Source organism: Asterias amurensis, chromosome 14 (assembly GCF_032118995.1).
Source record: "Asterias amurensis chromosome 14, ASM3211899v1".
NCBI classification, from domain to species: Eukaryota; Metazoa; Echinodermata; class Asteroidea; order Forcipulatida; family Asteriidae; genus Asterias; species Asterias amurensis.
Genome location: NC_092661.1, coordinates 7,375,088 through 7,393,483, shown reverse-complemented (window position 1 = coordinate 7,393,483; position 18,396 = coordinate 7,375,088). Strand labels below are relative to the sequence as shown.

Below are 18,396 nucleotides of genomic sequence, written 5' to 3'. Positions count from 1 at the left end.
TACCTCATTGTTGTTGACAAAGGTCACATTGCTGTGCTTTGTACCATATTTTTTTCACACAAAAAGCAACTTGCAAGTATTGACCCCTTGCACCTGTATCACACGCGGCGACCAATGCCACGCTCGCCATGTTGGTGGGCAGTTAGGTTTATGTGTATTAACGCCGCGTCGCCTAAAATGCACACTTTCACTGCATAACGCACAGCAGAGTTAATATAAAAACGCACACCAGTATGGCGCATTCAAGATTTTTGTGCTGATGACGTCAGGTAGTCAGGTGAATGGGTCAATATTTGTTTCAATCTTGATTTTTCTGTGGGAAGACATAATTTTTTTGAAAAACTTTGTGCCTACCACGTACATGTATTTGTAGCATTAAATGATCTTTCATACGATGTCAAATTTGTATACTATCTTTCTTTTTTTGCAAGATTTCTGACTAAAATTACTAAGATTTTCAACCTACTTTGTCCTCATGACAAGTATTTAGAAACTTTTCAGACAAACCTATTTGATAATAAAGCTTCCATTTGTACTAAACATTGGTGCCTATTTTGTTGAAAAATCGATCTGTTTTGAATGTGTTTGGCCACCTCTGTAACTGCGACCAGCTCGAGTGGGTCAAGGACCGCCAAGCCCAGGCCGAGGTCCACAATGGTGAACGGGTGATGTGCTCGGTTGCTAAACGTACGTGTCTATAGCCCGGTTCTCTTTCATCACATTAATACATGTGTACACGCAGGGTTCGACATTAACGCTGGTCCGCTGGCCAAATGCCAGTAGAAATCGCGTCGGACCAGCTGAAACCCTTTGCCAACTGGTCCGGCTGACCAGTAAAAAATATCGGCAGCGGTACTACAGAACTATGACTATTTTTAAAATATTTTTAGGCTCGAATAAAACGTAAAAACATTCACTTAAGGTTTGGATAAATCGTAAAAAAAAACACTCGAAGTGCCGCTGAACGCTGGCAAACTTCCGACGATCACGCATACACATGTGCACACAGCGCAAAATCCCATCATGCAACGCAAAGGCTCGTAGTCTTCGTATTAGTTCACGTGTGGCAAAAAGTGTAAGAAACATTGAACACTAGAGGGCGTTTCAGAATATTCGATAGCGTGGGAATAGACGCCCTCTATTGGTGAAAGTACGCGATAGCTTACAAAACTAGCTTCAATCGCCTTGACAAAAGACCACAAAGCAAAACACATTCTGTCAGCAGCATGGTCGTCGACAACGGAGCAGATTTCGGTGTGGGAATTAAGAGTCTAGCGTGTTTACGAAAAACCAGCAAGACGGTGAGGCCTCATTCAACAAAAATTACCAAGTTACAATACTCTGGATGAGCAAAAAGGAGTATTTAATTGTGTTTAGTAAGGTTCTTCCGTCCTCATTTTGCTTATTTTTTTTTGTTAATTGGGGCTTGTTTTTTTTGCGGGCGATTGGTGGGTGATCTAGTTTTGCTCCATGGTTTTATGGTCAAATATAATGCGCGGTTGTTTGGGTTTTTTTGCGGGTTGATTTCAAGAAAGACTTGGGTTCTAGAATGCAATACCTCCATGGTTAAACAAAGGCGCAGTTGTTTTTGCTACTTTTAAATGAAAGTTTTGTTCACAAAACAGACGCCGGTATAATTGAAAAAAAATACCGTAAAACTCATATGCTTCTTCATGGATGTTGCAACTATTTTCATGTCTACCTTTTGGGGGGTTTATTTTTCTGGACGAAAGTGGGAAGATTTTGGGAACTTCGGTTATCGGTACGATGTATTATGTTTATGAATACTTATTAAAAGTACAAATAGGCAATGTTTATACATGATAAAATAACTTGAGCGATTGCATGTAACCCTCCCCACCGTAGATTTGAAGGCAATACATAAAAAGTTAATTTGATATTTTTAACAGTCGGTTTTAAAGTGGTTTTTTTTGTTAAGTAAAACACTAAAAAAGAAAATCATAAAAAAAGTTCTTCTTACTTGGGAATACTTGGATGTCGAGTGCTTACAATAAACCGTGGACTAAAAAAACTACCTAAATAAAGATCATATTAAATTTTTTCATTTGCTCTGACAAATAATTTGACCCGTTTTTAAATTAACTTTAATAATATTATTGTTTACATATTTTAAAAGAAAAAATACTCTCAAATTAGTGAGCCCCCTTACGAACACAGTATCTTGGTACACATAAATTAAGTATGGCTTCCACTGCAGTTAAGTTGACGTTGCAATTCATGTTGAATTTTGAAATAGCGACGATCGGAAATCGAGTAGTTGGTATACAACAGTATACTTTTAGTTAAAAAAAATATACAAAAATTGACGGACCAGTCAAAAACGTGGCGGACCAGTGAAAAATCAAGCCAACTGGTCCTGCTGGCCAGTTGAAAAAAAAGTTAAGGGCAACCCCTGACACGCCTGGTGACGAAATACATGTACTATTTTTTTTTAGAGTCACTTTATGCAAAAATATTTGCCAAAACCTCTGTGTAATGAACAGCCATAGACCTTTTCGCAAATACTGGGGCGCGCGCGTAAAGCTTGGAATTAGGTGCATTGTGGTCTAGCTGGTAGCAAAATTTGATTCATATCTATCCCACAATGCACCTCATTCAACAGTCTGCGCTTGCGCATTGGTATTTGCGATAAAGCCTATGATGAAGATTTTTGTCGGAAAAAAACAGAAGCGTGAATTCTTGAAGTGAACTTTTCTTGTAAAATCATAATGCCGCCCTCATATACAACACACGCCATTGTAAAGCTTGTTAAGAGTCCCTGCCCGTAAGAATGTACCAAATTAGGGGGGGGGGGTGTGATTCATGGGTTCGCAGTTCTTCTTCTAAAAAATTAGAGTGATACATCATCATACCAATTGAATAAATCTAAAATTTTAGTTTGCTGACGCTTTCGGTTTTGGAGTTACCAGTTATCAAAGTTTGGGCCAAAAGACCCTCGAGAAACAAATAGTACATTCCCTGTAAACACAAAAATGTGCGCCAAGCTCGCCTCAACAAAAGTAAAACATTTTTTGAAACCTCCAGTTTGGGCTTATAACAAAAGCGTACCTGAACCTTTGACGAACAGTGCCCTCGTGCCATTTTCAACGCCTCATAATTCATCGCGCCTATAAGATCCCATAACAAGTTCACATGAAAGAGCTTACATCCCTTAAACAAATTTAAGTGCAAAGTCCTGGGATCTCGTTGGCGCAGAGAAATAATAGAGGTCAAAGTTCAAATTTTACCAATATATTGCGTTTTCGCACCTCCGTAACCTTGCGCGCCAACAACAAAAAGTTGTTTTATGGCAACCCAGTGTTGGAATAGTTTTCATCTAACGACAAATGAAAAAAGAATCTTGGGATCTCTGCAACTTGCATGTCAAAAGATTTTTTGAAAATTTTCTAATGTATTGCCATTCCACACATTTTGGCCTAAATTGGCACAACATTCACTTTTTTCATCACTGTAAGTATCTGTGCCAACAAGATCCCATCAATGTTTTCTTGTATTTGGTTAAGTTGAGTGTTCCTAAACAGATTTCAATTGAAAAATAATTTGGATCATGTTGGCCCACCAATATAACAAAGGTCAAAGGTCATATGAAACTACACTACTGCCTATTTCGGGCGATTTTGCGTCGTCTAGAAATCCTTGTGCCAATATGATCCCATTAAATTGTCTGCGTTTTATGATTATATAGATTCTCAGCAACACATAAAAAGCAAAAACCAAATGGGATTTGAGTGGCGCTAATAAATATTCCTGAGAGTTGTGTGTGGTGTGCTTGTTCATGTACATTATTATAATCATGTATGTGCGCTATCAAAAAAACTGTAACCATTTTGCAAATCAGGCCACTAATGACAGATGTGTGTTTGCAGTCGGTGGACTCTTTTCACCAGGCATGCCAGGAGCGGGTGAAAAGTCTGTTTCGTCGTAATTTAGACGATAATGGCCACCCGTTTCATGGTGGACTTACTGATCATATTATTCCAAGAAGTGGTAGGATGAGACTTAAGCTTGGGCGATATTGCTTTTATTATCCCACGATATATCTTCAAAAAAGTATCGCGATATTGGATTAAATCGTGATTTATATTTGAAGTGTAAAATTTTAAAATTTTACTTCGCCTAATTTGATACTTCAAAATTCTAAACAAATCGAGGTATGAATCTGTGAGGTGTACTGTCTACCCATGGTGTTATAGCTCTGAGTTACACACACATTAAGTGTCTTTTAAAGTGTCTACTGCGCATGACTGTTCTTACATGTGTGTATATCCTGCGTATTTCATTCTAGCTAACCAATAAGCATCCATAATGCACATGGGGTGACCTCTCATTCATAAAACGTTGTGGATGGATTGTAATTGATACATTGTGTTACTTCTGAAGTGTCTTTGGGAGATCGCCTGGGCGCTGAAGTCTTTGATGTTATTTTTTTCAATTGGGGAATCTTGGGGTTGGTTCTGGGACGTTATATTTTGTTTTAATCAGCCCGTTGTGGTTGCAAGACGTCTCATCTAGGGAAGACATTGTGATACTTCATCAAAACCACGATATGCCGATAATTCGATTAACAAAAAATCAAGATGATATGGTAATCGTTTAAAGGCAGTGGACACTATTGGTAATTACTCAAAATAATTATTAGCATAAAACCTTACTTGGTAACGAGTAATGGGATGAGGTTGATGGTATAAAACATTGTGAGAAACGGCTCCCTCTGAAGTGACTTAGTGACTCACGGGACTTGAATCAGAAGATTTCAAGTCAGCAATGGGGGACAGAAAGGCTTGGGGAACCATCGTGATTCAAAGACACCACTCGACTTAAGCAAGCTAAGTAAGCAAGCAAGCACAGGTACACGGATGGGTCACAACATAGTTTTTGCCAACAGTTGAAAAGATGGACATGTACCCACTTTTAGTCACATGACGAAACATTGGTTGCGCAATCGGTTTTATTGTGGCACCCTATATTGATCTCTCGCAATCCTTGTGCACACTCTCCGTTGCACTCCTACCACAAAGAACATTCCTGGTGTTTGTTGTTATATGGGCCCCTTTGTCCTTGGGAAAACTTGCATTGTCACCTGGTGTTAATCGATTGGTTCAATTAAATGTCAGCTTGCATTTTTCAACACCAAACCTTTTCCTGTGGATTCAGGAAATCTAAGATTGAAATATTTAAGGGCATGAACAAAATCGTTTGTGATGCAGTGAGAGTGAGTGCTGAGCTATATACATGTACAGTACATGTACATACATCATGGATAGATGGCTGGGCCTTCATACTGTCCATGTACTGTACAAGACTCGCTGCCATTCAGTGGTGATTTGTATGAAATTCATGTCAGATGTTGATTTACAGTACCTTACTTATCAGATAATATTTTATAACAAGGTGGAAGTCCTCTAGTTCTTAGAGGCTTGTCCTTTGTTTCCTACATAGCATTGGTTTAGGAAAATTGTATAACTTGCAGTTGACTCCATTGCAGGAAATCCATGATTGCAAAATTCTGCTCATATTTTTGCCTGATTGGAACCTCTCACGGGTAGGCCCTATTTTTGATGAAGTTGTTCCAACATTAACATTACGGATGGAAGTGAGTGAATCATATTGCATCTTGAGTCCTGTGGTTATTTTAAGATGGCTGGATGTGTCAGACAGTGACTCAGTATGTGAAATCATCTTTGTGGTTAAGGGTCAGTTATGCTGTAGAGAATGCCACCATGCATGCCATAAGAACCACAAGTCAGGTACATGTATAGAGGAAGGGAAAGGGCATATGGTGCTCAATACATGAGCGTATCCGTGTACACTATACAACTGTACATGTGTAGTCTTAATTAAATGTACAATGTTGTGGCGTTGCATACATTTTTACTTCAGTATTTATGTACATCAATTGTTGTCAGTGTATAACTCTAAATGGGTTTTAAAGTTTGTGCGCACTATTGGACATATTTTGTGGCACAGGAAAAATTATGTTGTGCATCCATACAGGAGAAAGTGTGCACATAAATGTACATGTAGTGTGTTTATGTAACTGGATTTATAATGCACCAGTCTGTCTAAGAATGGAATATGAAATGATTCCCTTTCTTCATAACACGTTCAAGGTGATGTGGTGCTGCCAGTGCCAAAGTTTACATTGTCAAATACATGTCTGTACATCTACACATGTACCATACATACATATGTGGATGTGTGCGTCACTTTACATTAAATTATGTATTGATGTACACTGAATGAATCAAACTTAAACTGTATGCAGCTCTGTATAGGGCACCCATCAGTTAACATCCAAGACCAAAAGAGTCTAACAAACTCTAATTTTAAGGTAGCATGAGTAGACCCTAAACTATCTATTTGTAGGCATTAAGAAAAATAACGATAACTAATTATTAAAAAAGGCTAAAATTTCAAACACCATCGGTGTTTATAAATAATAGGCCTCGAATTGCCGTGATGCCCTTTTAAAGGCAGTGGACACTATTGGTAATTGTCAAAGATTAGCCTTCACAGTTGGTGTATCTCAACATAGCATAAAATAACAAACCTGTGAAAATTTGAGCTCAATCGGTCATCAAAGTTGCGAGATTAAAGAAAGAAAAAATACCATTGTCACACGAAGTTGTGTTCGTTTAGATGGTTGATTTCGAGACTTCAAGTTCTAAATCTGAGGTCTCGAAATCAAATTTGTGGAAAATTACGTCTTTCTCTAAAACTATGGCACTTCAGAGGGAGCCGTTTCTCACAATGTTTTACACCATCAACCTCTCCCCATTACTCGTCTGCGTCACCAAGTAAGGTGTTATGGCAATAATTATTTTGAGTAATTACCAATAGTGTCCACTGCCTTTAAAAATCAGGTACCTTACGGCCACTTGGCCGTCGTGCCCTTTTCCATTGATTCCATAACATTATTTATTCGAAAATGTTATTTTATGTTTAAATACATTGTGATCCATTTAATTATGAAGGAAATTGTTTCGGAACGTACGATCCCACACACTAGTTTTTACAATGCTGCTTTGCAATATAAAAATATGTGTTGAGAACCTGGCATGGTAACCATATCAAACATAGTTGATCTGTTTACTACTAAAAACGCTGCACCAGACTACTCCCATGTATTCGAACTAAGTTACGCATTTTCGCACTGATTTTGTCTAATAATTGAGATCTGTATTTGTAGGAGATGGAGGCGCGGGGGCAGGATACAGTCTATGTTTTTCCCGTGGCTATTTTGCTGGTGTCCAAGGCTTGTGGTTTTAGATTAATGTGTGTGACCCACCACTACCAGTGACCTGCCTGCCTTGCGCTTTTCTTTTTCATTGCCAAACACATGTTTGTGTGCACACAACAAGCGTGGAATTGTAAAACGTCAAAATCAGATTATATGGAGGTAACGGTAGAGCCCTAATTTTGGAAATCATCATACTCCATCAAGTTCATTATTGGTTATTCAGCTTGCCATCCCACAAAAGACGCAAAAATAAGCAGGAAGGCGAAACGGCCGGGCTGGCAGCAAAGTGCAAACGTTTAGAAGCGTTTTTTAATTAGGTGCGTTTGTTTTTTAGTAAGTATTTTAGCAGTCTAGCGTGAACATCGGCATGCATGTTACAACTTACATAGCTAAATGCTAGGCCAATTATTTTGTGCTAAGGGGGAGGGGTTCGTTTTTAATTTTCAAAATCATGTTAAAAAGATTTTTTTTTTTTAAATCAAGATACTTATTTTAAATTTTAAGGTTCATTTTTCTGAGTCAGCGGACTTGGTTGAGCCTTCAGGGTTGGTGGGTTGTTGGCGTGGGTGCTCGTTTGTCTCGCAGAGTTGGGGTGGTGGTGAGCCGGGGATTGTTGTTTTTTCTTCAGATTAGCACGCAGGTAATTAATGTTCTTAATATTTTATTCAACAATTCTTTGTTCTGGAGCAATGATTTGTTTTCAGCTGAGCAGAAGGGAGTGTAATTAAGTCGGGGAGGGGGGGGGGATGGGGTAAGTTACTGGGACAATCGTTTGCAATGTGAGTGCTATAAATAATTCAGCAACAAATATTTTAAAACTTTTATTCAATTTCAATTGCACAGCATGTAAACAGCGACAATGAAATAAATATGGGTTGTAAAGTTGACCACCAACTTGAAATCAGTGGAAAGTATAATAACATAATCATCAACAAATAAAGGTTTGAAAATGGCCTTGGTGCCCTTTCAGTTGGCCTTGGTGCCCCTTTCATTTTTGGAGCTTTTGAGGCCAACTGGCCTTGACCCTTGAAGCTAAAGGTTGAGGCCTGAAATAAGGGAATCAATGTGTGGTGAAGAGGTTTTTAACTAGTTGTTTAATCCCAACGAGGCCTGGTTCTTGATAATTTTACCGAGACGAAGTCGAGGTAAATTATCAAGAACCAGGCCTCGGCGAGTTTAAACTACTAGTTGAAAACCGATTCAACACACTTGACTTTGATTCCCATTCATACCTTTTTGGTTAAAAGGCGTAATAAAGTAATAAACTCTGTAAAACTTTATTCGTTTCCGAGTGCTTGAGCTCTGTATGTTTCCACCTCCATGGTATGTTCAGTATACGTCTTGAATGTACATGTACGATGTCTGTACGCGTGTGTTTTCCGGTTCCATTTGTGCGCATGCCTGTATAGTCTTGGTGCATATTCGCTGGTTTTCCTTTCACACACAGCGCGGCCAAATCACTGACAGCGCCTGCATCGCCCGTAACAAGAATCGTCTTGCATTAAGACTAGCGCGGACAACCAGCTATAAACACTGGTCATTATCAACGGTTTAAACACCCCCACGTGACGCGCTCTCCACCAATAGGAAAAGCGAAACTGTCTGAGGTATTTGTGAATAAAACATAGAGATTTTCCCCTAATTGTACGGTACTTTATTAGTGATGATGATAGTTTCTACAGGTTTCCTGTAAATAATTGTGTAACAGACAGCGCAGAGTTGATTTCCAGTTATTTCCCCTTCCAAATTGCCAAGCAGCGTTCTAGCCAGGCATTAAACAGCGTGCCGGGCTGACACGCTATCGAAAAGCTCGGACACTCTTTGGAACCGCCAATACGCTATCGATACGCTATAATAAAAAAAATCATGAATGTTTTTTCTTTGTTTTTCGTTTTGTCAGAAAAACTTCTGGTGTGTTTTTCTGTTATTTATTTGTTATTTTTTTTAATCCAAAAAATTTTCGCGATGCACATTCACAGTGTAGCTTACCGTCTTGCTGTCACAACAGCGTCGTAAAAGCGTTCAAAAATTACCACATCGTATAGAGCAGCATGCAGCATGAACCCCACGCACGCATGGTATGAAAGCGGAGAATTTTTACGCGTTTTCGTTAGATATTTGGGTACCAATCTCAACCTCCAATCTCATAAACCATTGACTCAGAATTTGCCTACATGACGTTGCATGACGTGACTGTCGACAACCTTATACCGCATACATTCTACAGTTGCTTGAAATGGAACTTCAATTGGTTCCACAGCTTTTCTAAGGCTTCATGTGTGTGATGTGATGTGGGATGCAGCGGCAAGCGGCAAACATTCGCTGATGTGATGATTTTTTTTCTGCAGGCGTTGTAGAGTTTGTTTGAAGCATCGCCATCGCTGCGCACTACTTTTTTTCTGAGTTCAGTGTTTGCACATATCAGGTATTTTAATCATGTTTTAATAAAACTGAGTTGATAAAACGATGTTTTCTTTCTGTTCGAAAGTTGGTGGAGAATAGTCTCATCTACATGTATAAAATTGCACAGCTAGCCAGTTACATGTACGTAGCTTGCTAAGCAAAGATCGATGTCTCATGTTATTTTAATCTGAAATCGTTTTTTTTTTTAATTGCTGTTTTCTCCTAACTCCTTAATTATTAAACCTAACGGAATTTATTTGTCCATCACCAGTTTTTGTTCAGTGGAAATAATTAATGGCAATGTCTTTTGTTGATGTTTTTTTCTTCAAACATCGATTACAACTTGCCTTTGACCTGTGTCATACAGTAGTTTTTAAGATATCATTCATTATTATTTACAAAAATTAAACAACTTATAATAAAACGTTATGCAAACATACAAATACTAAGAAAAAGGTCAGTTGACTTGGTTAGTCAGTTTAAATTTTTGAGCAAACAATTAATTATTACCGTAAATAAATCTCGATATATGTTGATTGGTTGCTAACACTTTTGTTAATTGATTAAATTAATTAATTATTCATTTGTTTAAAATAAATATTTTAAAAACTAAATTATCTGCTTCATGACCAAATAATTATACATCGAATGGATAACAGATGGGAAACAGTCCTAATTTCTACAATAAAGATTTTTTTAAATGCCTCTTCATTTAAATTTTGTTTAGTCTTTAAACAAAAATCTGTATCAGAAGTATCACAATTGGGCCAAACCATATTTTGTGGACAAACTTTTACTGCATTATTTGTATTACTTTTAAGTCATTTCAGATGATGTTAAAGGGTCCAAGAAATGTCTCTGAAAAGGCCTTAGATTGCACTAGAGGGCATCTACGACATAAAAATTTCCCAGGCCCTAAAGCGGGCCCCGGACTCCACGCTGTAATGGCGTCGCGCTTCGTGCTCGCAATTTCAGATGTTTTAATGCCCCCACCCTATAATCCCTATAATTCTTTTCTGGCTAGAACACTGTTGCCAAGATCTCATCCGGCGGCCTGTTGGGTGTCCACATTTGATGTCAGCCTAAAAACACTTTCTTAAGCTGGCTTGGGCAGCAGCTAATCAGCTGGTCAGAAATTCAAGCAAAATAAAAATGCACTAACTGATTTGAACTGGTTTGACAATATTTAGGAGGAAATAAAAGAAAAACAAGAACGCATTGAATTTTGGGGGCAATTCATGTAAGTTGTTGTTCCCTGTGTATTCATTACTACATAATGATACACTGTGTCCGCATTGTATGTACATGTACATGTATGCCTTAGATTCACTGTGCATGCACAAAGAGGTGTTGTGCACATTGCAGTGAGTTTAAGTTTACCAAATTGATTGTGAGAAAACTTTTTAGAATGATGGTGTAACTTAAAGCAACATTCTGACATGGTCATGAATATTGGTCGACTGGATGTATTCACTAAACATGTAGTGTGAGGTGAAAATCAAAAACTTGTTCCTGATCTATCTAAGTGTACCTTATTTTGAAATAAAAGTTTGTCCGAAGCCACACTATTTTAAAAAGCTTCCAGATGTGATTTCTGCTTAATGTGTACTAAGCAACAATCTCAGTTCCTTATCCCATTGCTACATTTTTTGTATTTTTTAATCCTTTATGTACCTTGAGTGGCAGCTTTAAGGAAAGTAAGAATGTAGGTAGAATGGCTGACCTTTGGCTGATTTTATCAATATATACACGTTATGTACTCATATTCGTTCAGGGAAGACATATTGAAAAGGTTTTGTCTGGGTAAATAAATTAAATAGATAAATGGTGCCTGGGCGTTCATTTTCCACCTGTATCTCGTAAGCATTCATTATTAAGAAAATGGCCATCAAGCCTTCACTTTTTAACATTCTACTTCAGGCCTACATGTACATGTGTACATCATGTCTTTAAAGTAACTTACCAATAGGAGCTGTACAAGTACAAGTCGTTATGGTTAGAACAATTGATCACTTTGTAATCATCTGTTCATTCATGTATTCACCACATGACACAAGTTCATCATGAACAATTTAGGAGTGAATTATGCCAACCTTGGTTGGTAAGCTAAAGTATGAGCAACCTTCCTGCAAAAGATTTTCCATACATGTATGACAACATGTATGATAATGACTCATTATTAAACAGTATCAAATCACCACAGTTATCCAAACTGATAAATCATTTTTACTACCTAAAACTAACTCTTTAATAAAAGCAAATATGATATTTTTTATTAAAAAGTGCACAATTGTGCCAACCTACATGTTTGCGATTGACACTGAATGCTACATACTGCATGGTGCATAGTGATCTGTAGAACAGTATTAAAATGCAACCCAATATACGTAAATTCTTGTATTTGTTTATATTCTATTATAGTACAGCAACTATGGCAAGCTCTAACCAAAACAAAGGTCACTTCCATATGTATAAGAACAAGGCGTTGGGATTGGATGAACTGCGCAAACGACGAGAGGAAGAAGGAGTTCAGCTTCGAAAGCAGAAGCGGGAAGAGCAGGTATGTCAAAAATACACTACGTATACAGACAGAAATTGAACCCCCTCCCAGTGTTCTCCACAGACTCTTTTTTTTAGGAGGGCGGCATGACGTTATTAAAATTGTGCTCGTTGATATGATGTAATCAAAATGGCGCCTATTTTTATATGATGTCATCAGACGTGAAAGTAACAAATGCTTGAGAAAAACCTTTTCTTAAGAATAATGTAATATATCCCAGGGCCCAACGGCGCTACCTATTGTTTGAAATCCATTTCGGTCGAAACAACCCTATTTTAAAAACTAAATCAAAGCATACAAATTATATATTTTGCTTTGTGCTGCGGGCCAATAACCTCAAAGGGATGATCCGCATGCCGCACGCACAGTCAGTGTAGGAATTTCGGAATTTAAAAAGCGGGTGATTGGACAGCCTTCACGTGCAATTTTCAAAACGGAAAAAATTTCAACATTTTTGGACGATCTTATCCCCAAATGGTGGCCCTAAATGATACTTTTTCCATCAAAAACCATTTTCATGAGTTAGTGATTAGCGGTTCCGTAGTTAAGAACTTCATTTGCATTAAAATCATTGAGATTCAACCACACAGAACAATAATTATCAATGAACTTTGCCCCGCATCGCGCACGCCTGCGGACTGTAATGCACTATGCATGCAGTGAGTATTTCCATGGTATGGTATGTGTGCATGGTTGATGCACTCGGCATACGAACCATGTGGCCATCTGTACATCGTGTTTTAATGTTTGTTTAGGATTGCATTTCTGATGCTGTAGTTTTGAAGTCGGTTTTGGCTTGTCAGGTACTCGTTTGATCTTATTTTTGCGGCCTAAATTTTAGGAGGGCGGTCCACCCTCCCAAAACACGTGTGTGGAGAACACTCCCCCCTCCCCATCGTATTTTACAAAATACTCAAGGGATTCTTATGAAACTTCCCACAACGGTTAACTTCACTAAGTTCTAAATGATTAATATAAAATATTTTTACAATTTGAAAAAAAAGTTGTCAATATTTTTTGTAGGAAAACAACAATTTTAAAATGTATAATTTCCATATTGTTCTACCATTATAAATAAAGTTATTTATTTTGACAATAATTCAATATGTTTCATTACTTGTGTCACCATTGTTGGCACAATGAGGTGGGGAAAAATAATTGTTGTTGGTTTTTTCCTCTCAGAAATTTATATCTCTGCCAGCGTTTAGGGACTAGGGTGCAGTGAGGGGGTCTGATTGATTATTCTACGTATATAACATGTGTTCCTTGACCTGCAAAGTTTGAAATATTGTTAATATGGTTTGAACGCCTTAATACAGGCTGAAAACATGGAATCCAAAATGGCGGCCAGATATGGTGCCCATCTCGGATTTCCAGAATGCATTTAAAACCATGTGCCTCGTCACATCACTTTCATTGCGAAAAACCCCAAAACGAAGTAGACCTTTATTTTTTTTTAACCATAACATCTTTAAAATCGTTTGACACCTTTAGAATATATTGCTGTAAACTTTACATTTATCGAGCTCATTAGCATTAACGACAAATATTATTTGGTTTGAAACAAGATAATCAACTTTGTGTAATGTTGGTGTTTGTTTTCTTGTTCCTTTTATTAAATCCAGATTTTCAAGAGACGGAATGTTGATATTCTACTTGAGAATGAGTCATCTCATCAAGATAGCCTTATCACCTCTACACAGGTAAACATTAGAGGGCATCTCTTTGTTCTGTTTGTTTGTCTGTCTGTTTGTTTGTCTGTCTGTCTGTCTGTCTGTCTGACTGTCTGTCTGTCTATTTGTTTATTTGTAAGCAGGATGTATACAAGAGTTGGGGATTTGCAGGTATGTGATGCAATTGCAGTCATTTGAGTTACTTGAGCTACGTAAAGGAAAATGTCTATTACTTCAAAACGTAGGGTGCTATGTAAAGGAAAATGTCTATTACTTCAAAACGTAGGGTGCTATGTAAAGGAAAATGTCTATTGATTCAAAACATAGGGTGCTACGTAAAGGAAAATGTCTATTAATTCAAAACGTAGGGTGCTATGTAAAGGAAAATGTCTATTAATTCAAAACGTAGGGTGCTATGTAAAGGAAAATGTCTAATACTTCAAAACGTAGGGTGCTATGTAAGACTTTTAAGTCTATTACTTCAAAACTTAGCTCAACTTTCCTTGCAGCATAACCTCCAAGGTATGTTGAGCTAAGTTCAAGCACTATGAGCGTCACGCTGATTGATGGATTTGAGCGCTGCTACACAAGAAGCCATTGTTACTATTATTATTTTTAACAGTATTGTTACACACCATGCAAAGATTCAAATCTTACTTTGAATTATTATTGTTGTTGTTTTTTTACAGGGCTTTGTCAGTCCAGATATGGTTCAAGCTTTGATGAGTGATGATGTCACCCAACAACTTGCCGCTACACAAAAGTTTAGAAAATTGCTCTCAAAAGGTACATTTTATAATCACACTTCATTTTACAGGCATGCAACCTGATCAGGACCCCGATTCCATGGCACTGCTTACCGCCAAATTCTGCGCTTACAATCACCATTCTCCGTTTACGGGCAAGCGCCAAATTTCTGGGCTAGATGTGTAAAGCAAAGAATGGCTTAGTAACGTGGAGTACACACGCTCACAGGCAAATTTTCCCTGCTAACCCGTGCAATACCTTGCAGGAAAATATTGTATGTTAAAGCCCCTTTAGCATCAGTGAGCGACTATTAGTATTATTTATTATTACTTTAAATAACTGCTTGATTGACAGAACCCAATCCACCCATAGATGAAGTCATTCACACAGGAATTGTACCAAGATTTGTTGAGTTTCTACAAAATGATAGCAACAGCACGCTACAAGTAAGTACCAAATGATTAGGGGTGGCAAAAAACACACAAGATGTTTATAACATGCCTTGTTGATTGGCCAAAACACTGTCTCAAGGTTGTCACTAATATTACTAGTACATGTGTGCTAGTTCCTGAATAGACCGATCCATTAAGCTCCGCCCCATCACAACGCAACCACAACGCAACGAAGGTCCGACACTAAGGTCCGACATGCGTGTTCTTGCTCACACGTGCGTCGTGGGCAGAGCCTACTGGATCTCTCTATTGTGGGGTCACTACCACCCAGTGTCTTGCCATTGGTTTATGTTATTGTTTGTTATTTTTTAGCAATGTTCGACATTTTGGTTCATTTCTCAAGTCTGGGTTTTGAAGTATCTACATGTATGTGGGTTGAACAAAGAAAAATTTACTAGAACCAGATTTGAACCTGTGACCTCTGTGTTAATTTGGTGCTCTACCAACTGAGATATTTATTTAGCCCTAAATTATTAATAAAGGATATCCTTGAGGTGTAAGAGAATGTAATTCGGATTTCAGATATAAAGTGATATCCCACAGGGGAAACAGACTGGGTAAATTTGTATTGCTCTACGTGTATAAACCCGTTATTCTTGGAATGTAAGTTTATGCTTTGCACTACACAATCAATGTTAGTACAAAGGTGTGTCTCCAGAAACCTTGCGTAACAATGTCTCCAATGTGTGTGAAATTCCGTTTAAAGCCATTGGACCCTTTTGGTTCAGGAAAAAAAAAAAGTTCACAGATTTACAAATCACTTACAGGGTTTACAGAAGGCAATGGTGAAAGACTTTTCTTGAAATATTATTCCATGAAATGCTTTACTTTTTAAAAAAACAGCAAAACAATATAAATTCTCGTTAACGAGAATTACGGATTTATTTTAAACACATGTCATGACACGGCGAAACGCGCGGAAACAAGGGTGGGTTTTTCCGTTGTTTTCTCCCGACTCCGATGACCGATTGAGCCTAAATTTTCACAGGTTTGTTATTTGATATAGAAGTTGTGATACACGAAGTGTGGGCCTTGGACAATACTGTTTACCGAAAGGGTCCAATGGCTTTAATGTTCGATTTGGTAACCATTGTTTTGTGTTGTTATTTTATCTAGTTTGAAGCTGCATGGGTTCTAACTAATATAGCATCAGGTACGTCCCTACAGACACGCTGTGTTATAGAGGCTGGAGCTGTCCCATTGTTTATCCAGTTGCTCAACTCAGACTTTGAAGATGTTCAAGAACAGGTGAGTTAGGGTTTCCCGTTGTTTTGTTTTCACTCACTAGCCTGATGAGGTCAACCAAAACTTTTGAGTCCCCCGCAAGTTTTTTTTACTGTCCAGTGTGTACAAATGTATGCATGCGCACAATTTTTGAAGGTGTCAAAAATAAAAACGCAAGCTGAGTTGACAAATTTGACACTAGTACAGAACATGAGAGATCTGACACTGTTTCATGCAGTACCTTATGTCATGGTCAAACACAAGTTTCTGGTCAGTATACCTTTTTTATAATGATACATTTGTCTGTAACCCTATATTTGATTATGTTTTTGTACAGGCTGTATGGGCTCTTGGTAACATTGCAGGAGATAGTCCAGACTGCAGAGACTTTGTTATTGATAGTGGAATCATCATGCCATTATTACAGTAAGTATGAATCTATTAAAGATGGTGTCTGGTTTAGATTAGTGAATCAATGAAACCAAAGGGAGGACAGAAGGGTACAATAATTAGATTCATAATCATGTCGCCCACAGGTGGCATCCCGTGGATGGGGATCCCCGGCGGCATCTTCAATCTTCCCTGTCCTTTTTGCAGGCAGCAAACTTTGTTATGGTCTCTGTCCCAGCATCTCTCATCAAGACACTGACATAGCTCAACCTCTGTCTTTCCCTTAGCTTCACCCCATGAGACGGTTCCCACAGCACCAGTCTGCTTGCAGGCAGCTCAGAGTTCCTGTTTTCCCTGTCCTTTATGCAGGCAGCCAACTCTGTAGTGGTCGCTTCCCCAGCATCTCTCATCAAGACACTGACATAGCTCAACCTCTGTCTTCCCCTTAGCTTCACCCCATGAGACAGTTCCCACAGCACCAGTCTGCTTGCAGGCAGCTCAGAGTTCCTGTTTTCCCTGTCCTTTATGCAGGCAACCAACTCTGTAGTGGTCTCTTCCCCAGCATCTCTCATCAAGACACTGACATAGCTCAACCTCTGTCTTCCCCTTAGCTTCACCCCATGAGACGGTTCCCACAGCACCAGTCTGCTTGCAGGCAGCTCAGAGTGCCTGTTTTCCCCCATCCTTTATGCACCCAGGGGTAAATGGGTAACTGTAAGGGGAGAGATTGTTCTTGTGAATGGTTTAGCTGAGTAATAATTTAGTCGCAAATAATTGTTGCACAGGCTGCATACTCCCCAGGGAGCTGAGATGGTTTAAGGAATGATTAAGGCCCTGTGACCAGGGGTAATAATGTTGGAAGAGCTTTGAGAAGCCCTCGGGTGTGAAAAGGGCTAAATAAAAACTGGCTATTATTATTTGTATAATAAGTCAAGGCCTGTAGTTTGTGTTTTGGACGGAATTTTTAAGCTCAGTGTGTTCTCTTAAAGGCACTAGAGTCGGTTTCACAAAGAGTAATGACTTGGGACTAGTCCTAGTAGATGTTCAAAAAGTGCGGCTAGTCCTAAGTTAGGATGAGTAACTCGACATTTCTAGAGATAAGACCAGTCTTTACTCTTTGTGAAATCTACCCCTGGACATGGTATGTAATTACCCAAATTTACACAGCTTTGTTTTTTCATAAATTGTTGGGCTACACCAAGTGTGAATACTGGTCTTTGACATTACCAAACATGTCCAGTGCCGCTGCCAGCAATATTACTCTGGAGTTCTTTGTTCATGAATGTATGTACATTTCAAATCATTTTCACTTGTTACAGATTACTTGCAAAATCCAACAAATTATCGATGACAAGGAATGCTGTATGGGCCTTGTCCAATTTATGTAGAGGAAAGAACCCACCACCAACCTTTGATAAGGTAAGTATTTATTTCTATATGTTGTTTGCAACAGAGATATTTTTGTTTTTAGACTTACACAACGATGTGTGTAGGCACTGCATACACAGTCCAGTGTAAGCACAGTATTCTCATCAGTTAAAACCAAAACGATTATTCTTTCCTCTGATGCAAATTAAATATCTATTAAATCGAAGTAGTACACACTGTTAAAATATAGGATTCAAACTTCCTCTAGCTACCGAGCAATCTCGGTGGTCGAGTTGGTGTGACAACCCTGCTCTATAA

General features: G+C 38.4%; 1 protein-coding gene across 1 annotated transcript in view; it reads left to right on the top strand.

The window, feature by feature from the left end:
- The window catches only part of LOC139947446 (importin subunit alpha-7-like), a 38,102-nt gene that overhangs the window by 2,277 nt on the left and 17,429 nt on the right, over positions 1-18,396 (top strand). The window contains exons 2-8 of the mRNA XM_071945354.1: positions 12,086-12,224; positions 13,850-13,927; positions 14,587-14,683; positions 14,999-15,090; positions 16,213-16,344; positions 16,658-16,746; positions 18,030-18,129. Of these exons, the coding sequence (XP_071801455.1) occupies positions 12,096-12,224; positions 13,850-13,927; positions 14,587-14,683; positions 14,999-15,090; positions 16,213-16,344; positions 16,658-16,746; positions 18,030-18,129 (717 nt within the window). The 5' untranslated portion in view covers positions 12,086-12,095. The remainder of the gene's footprint in view (positions 1-12,085; positions 12,225-13,849; positions 13,928-14,586; positions 14,684-14,998; positions 15,091-16,212; positions 16,345-16,657; positions 16,747-18,029; positions 18,130-18,396) is intronic.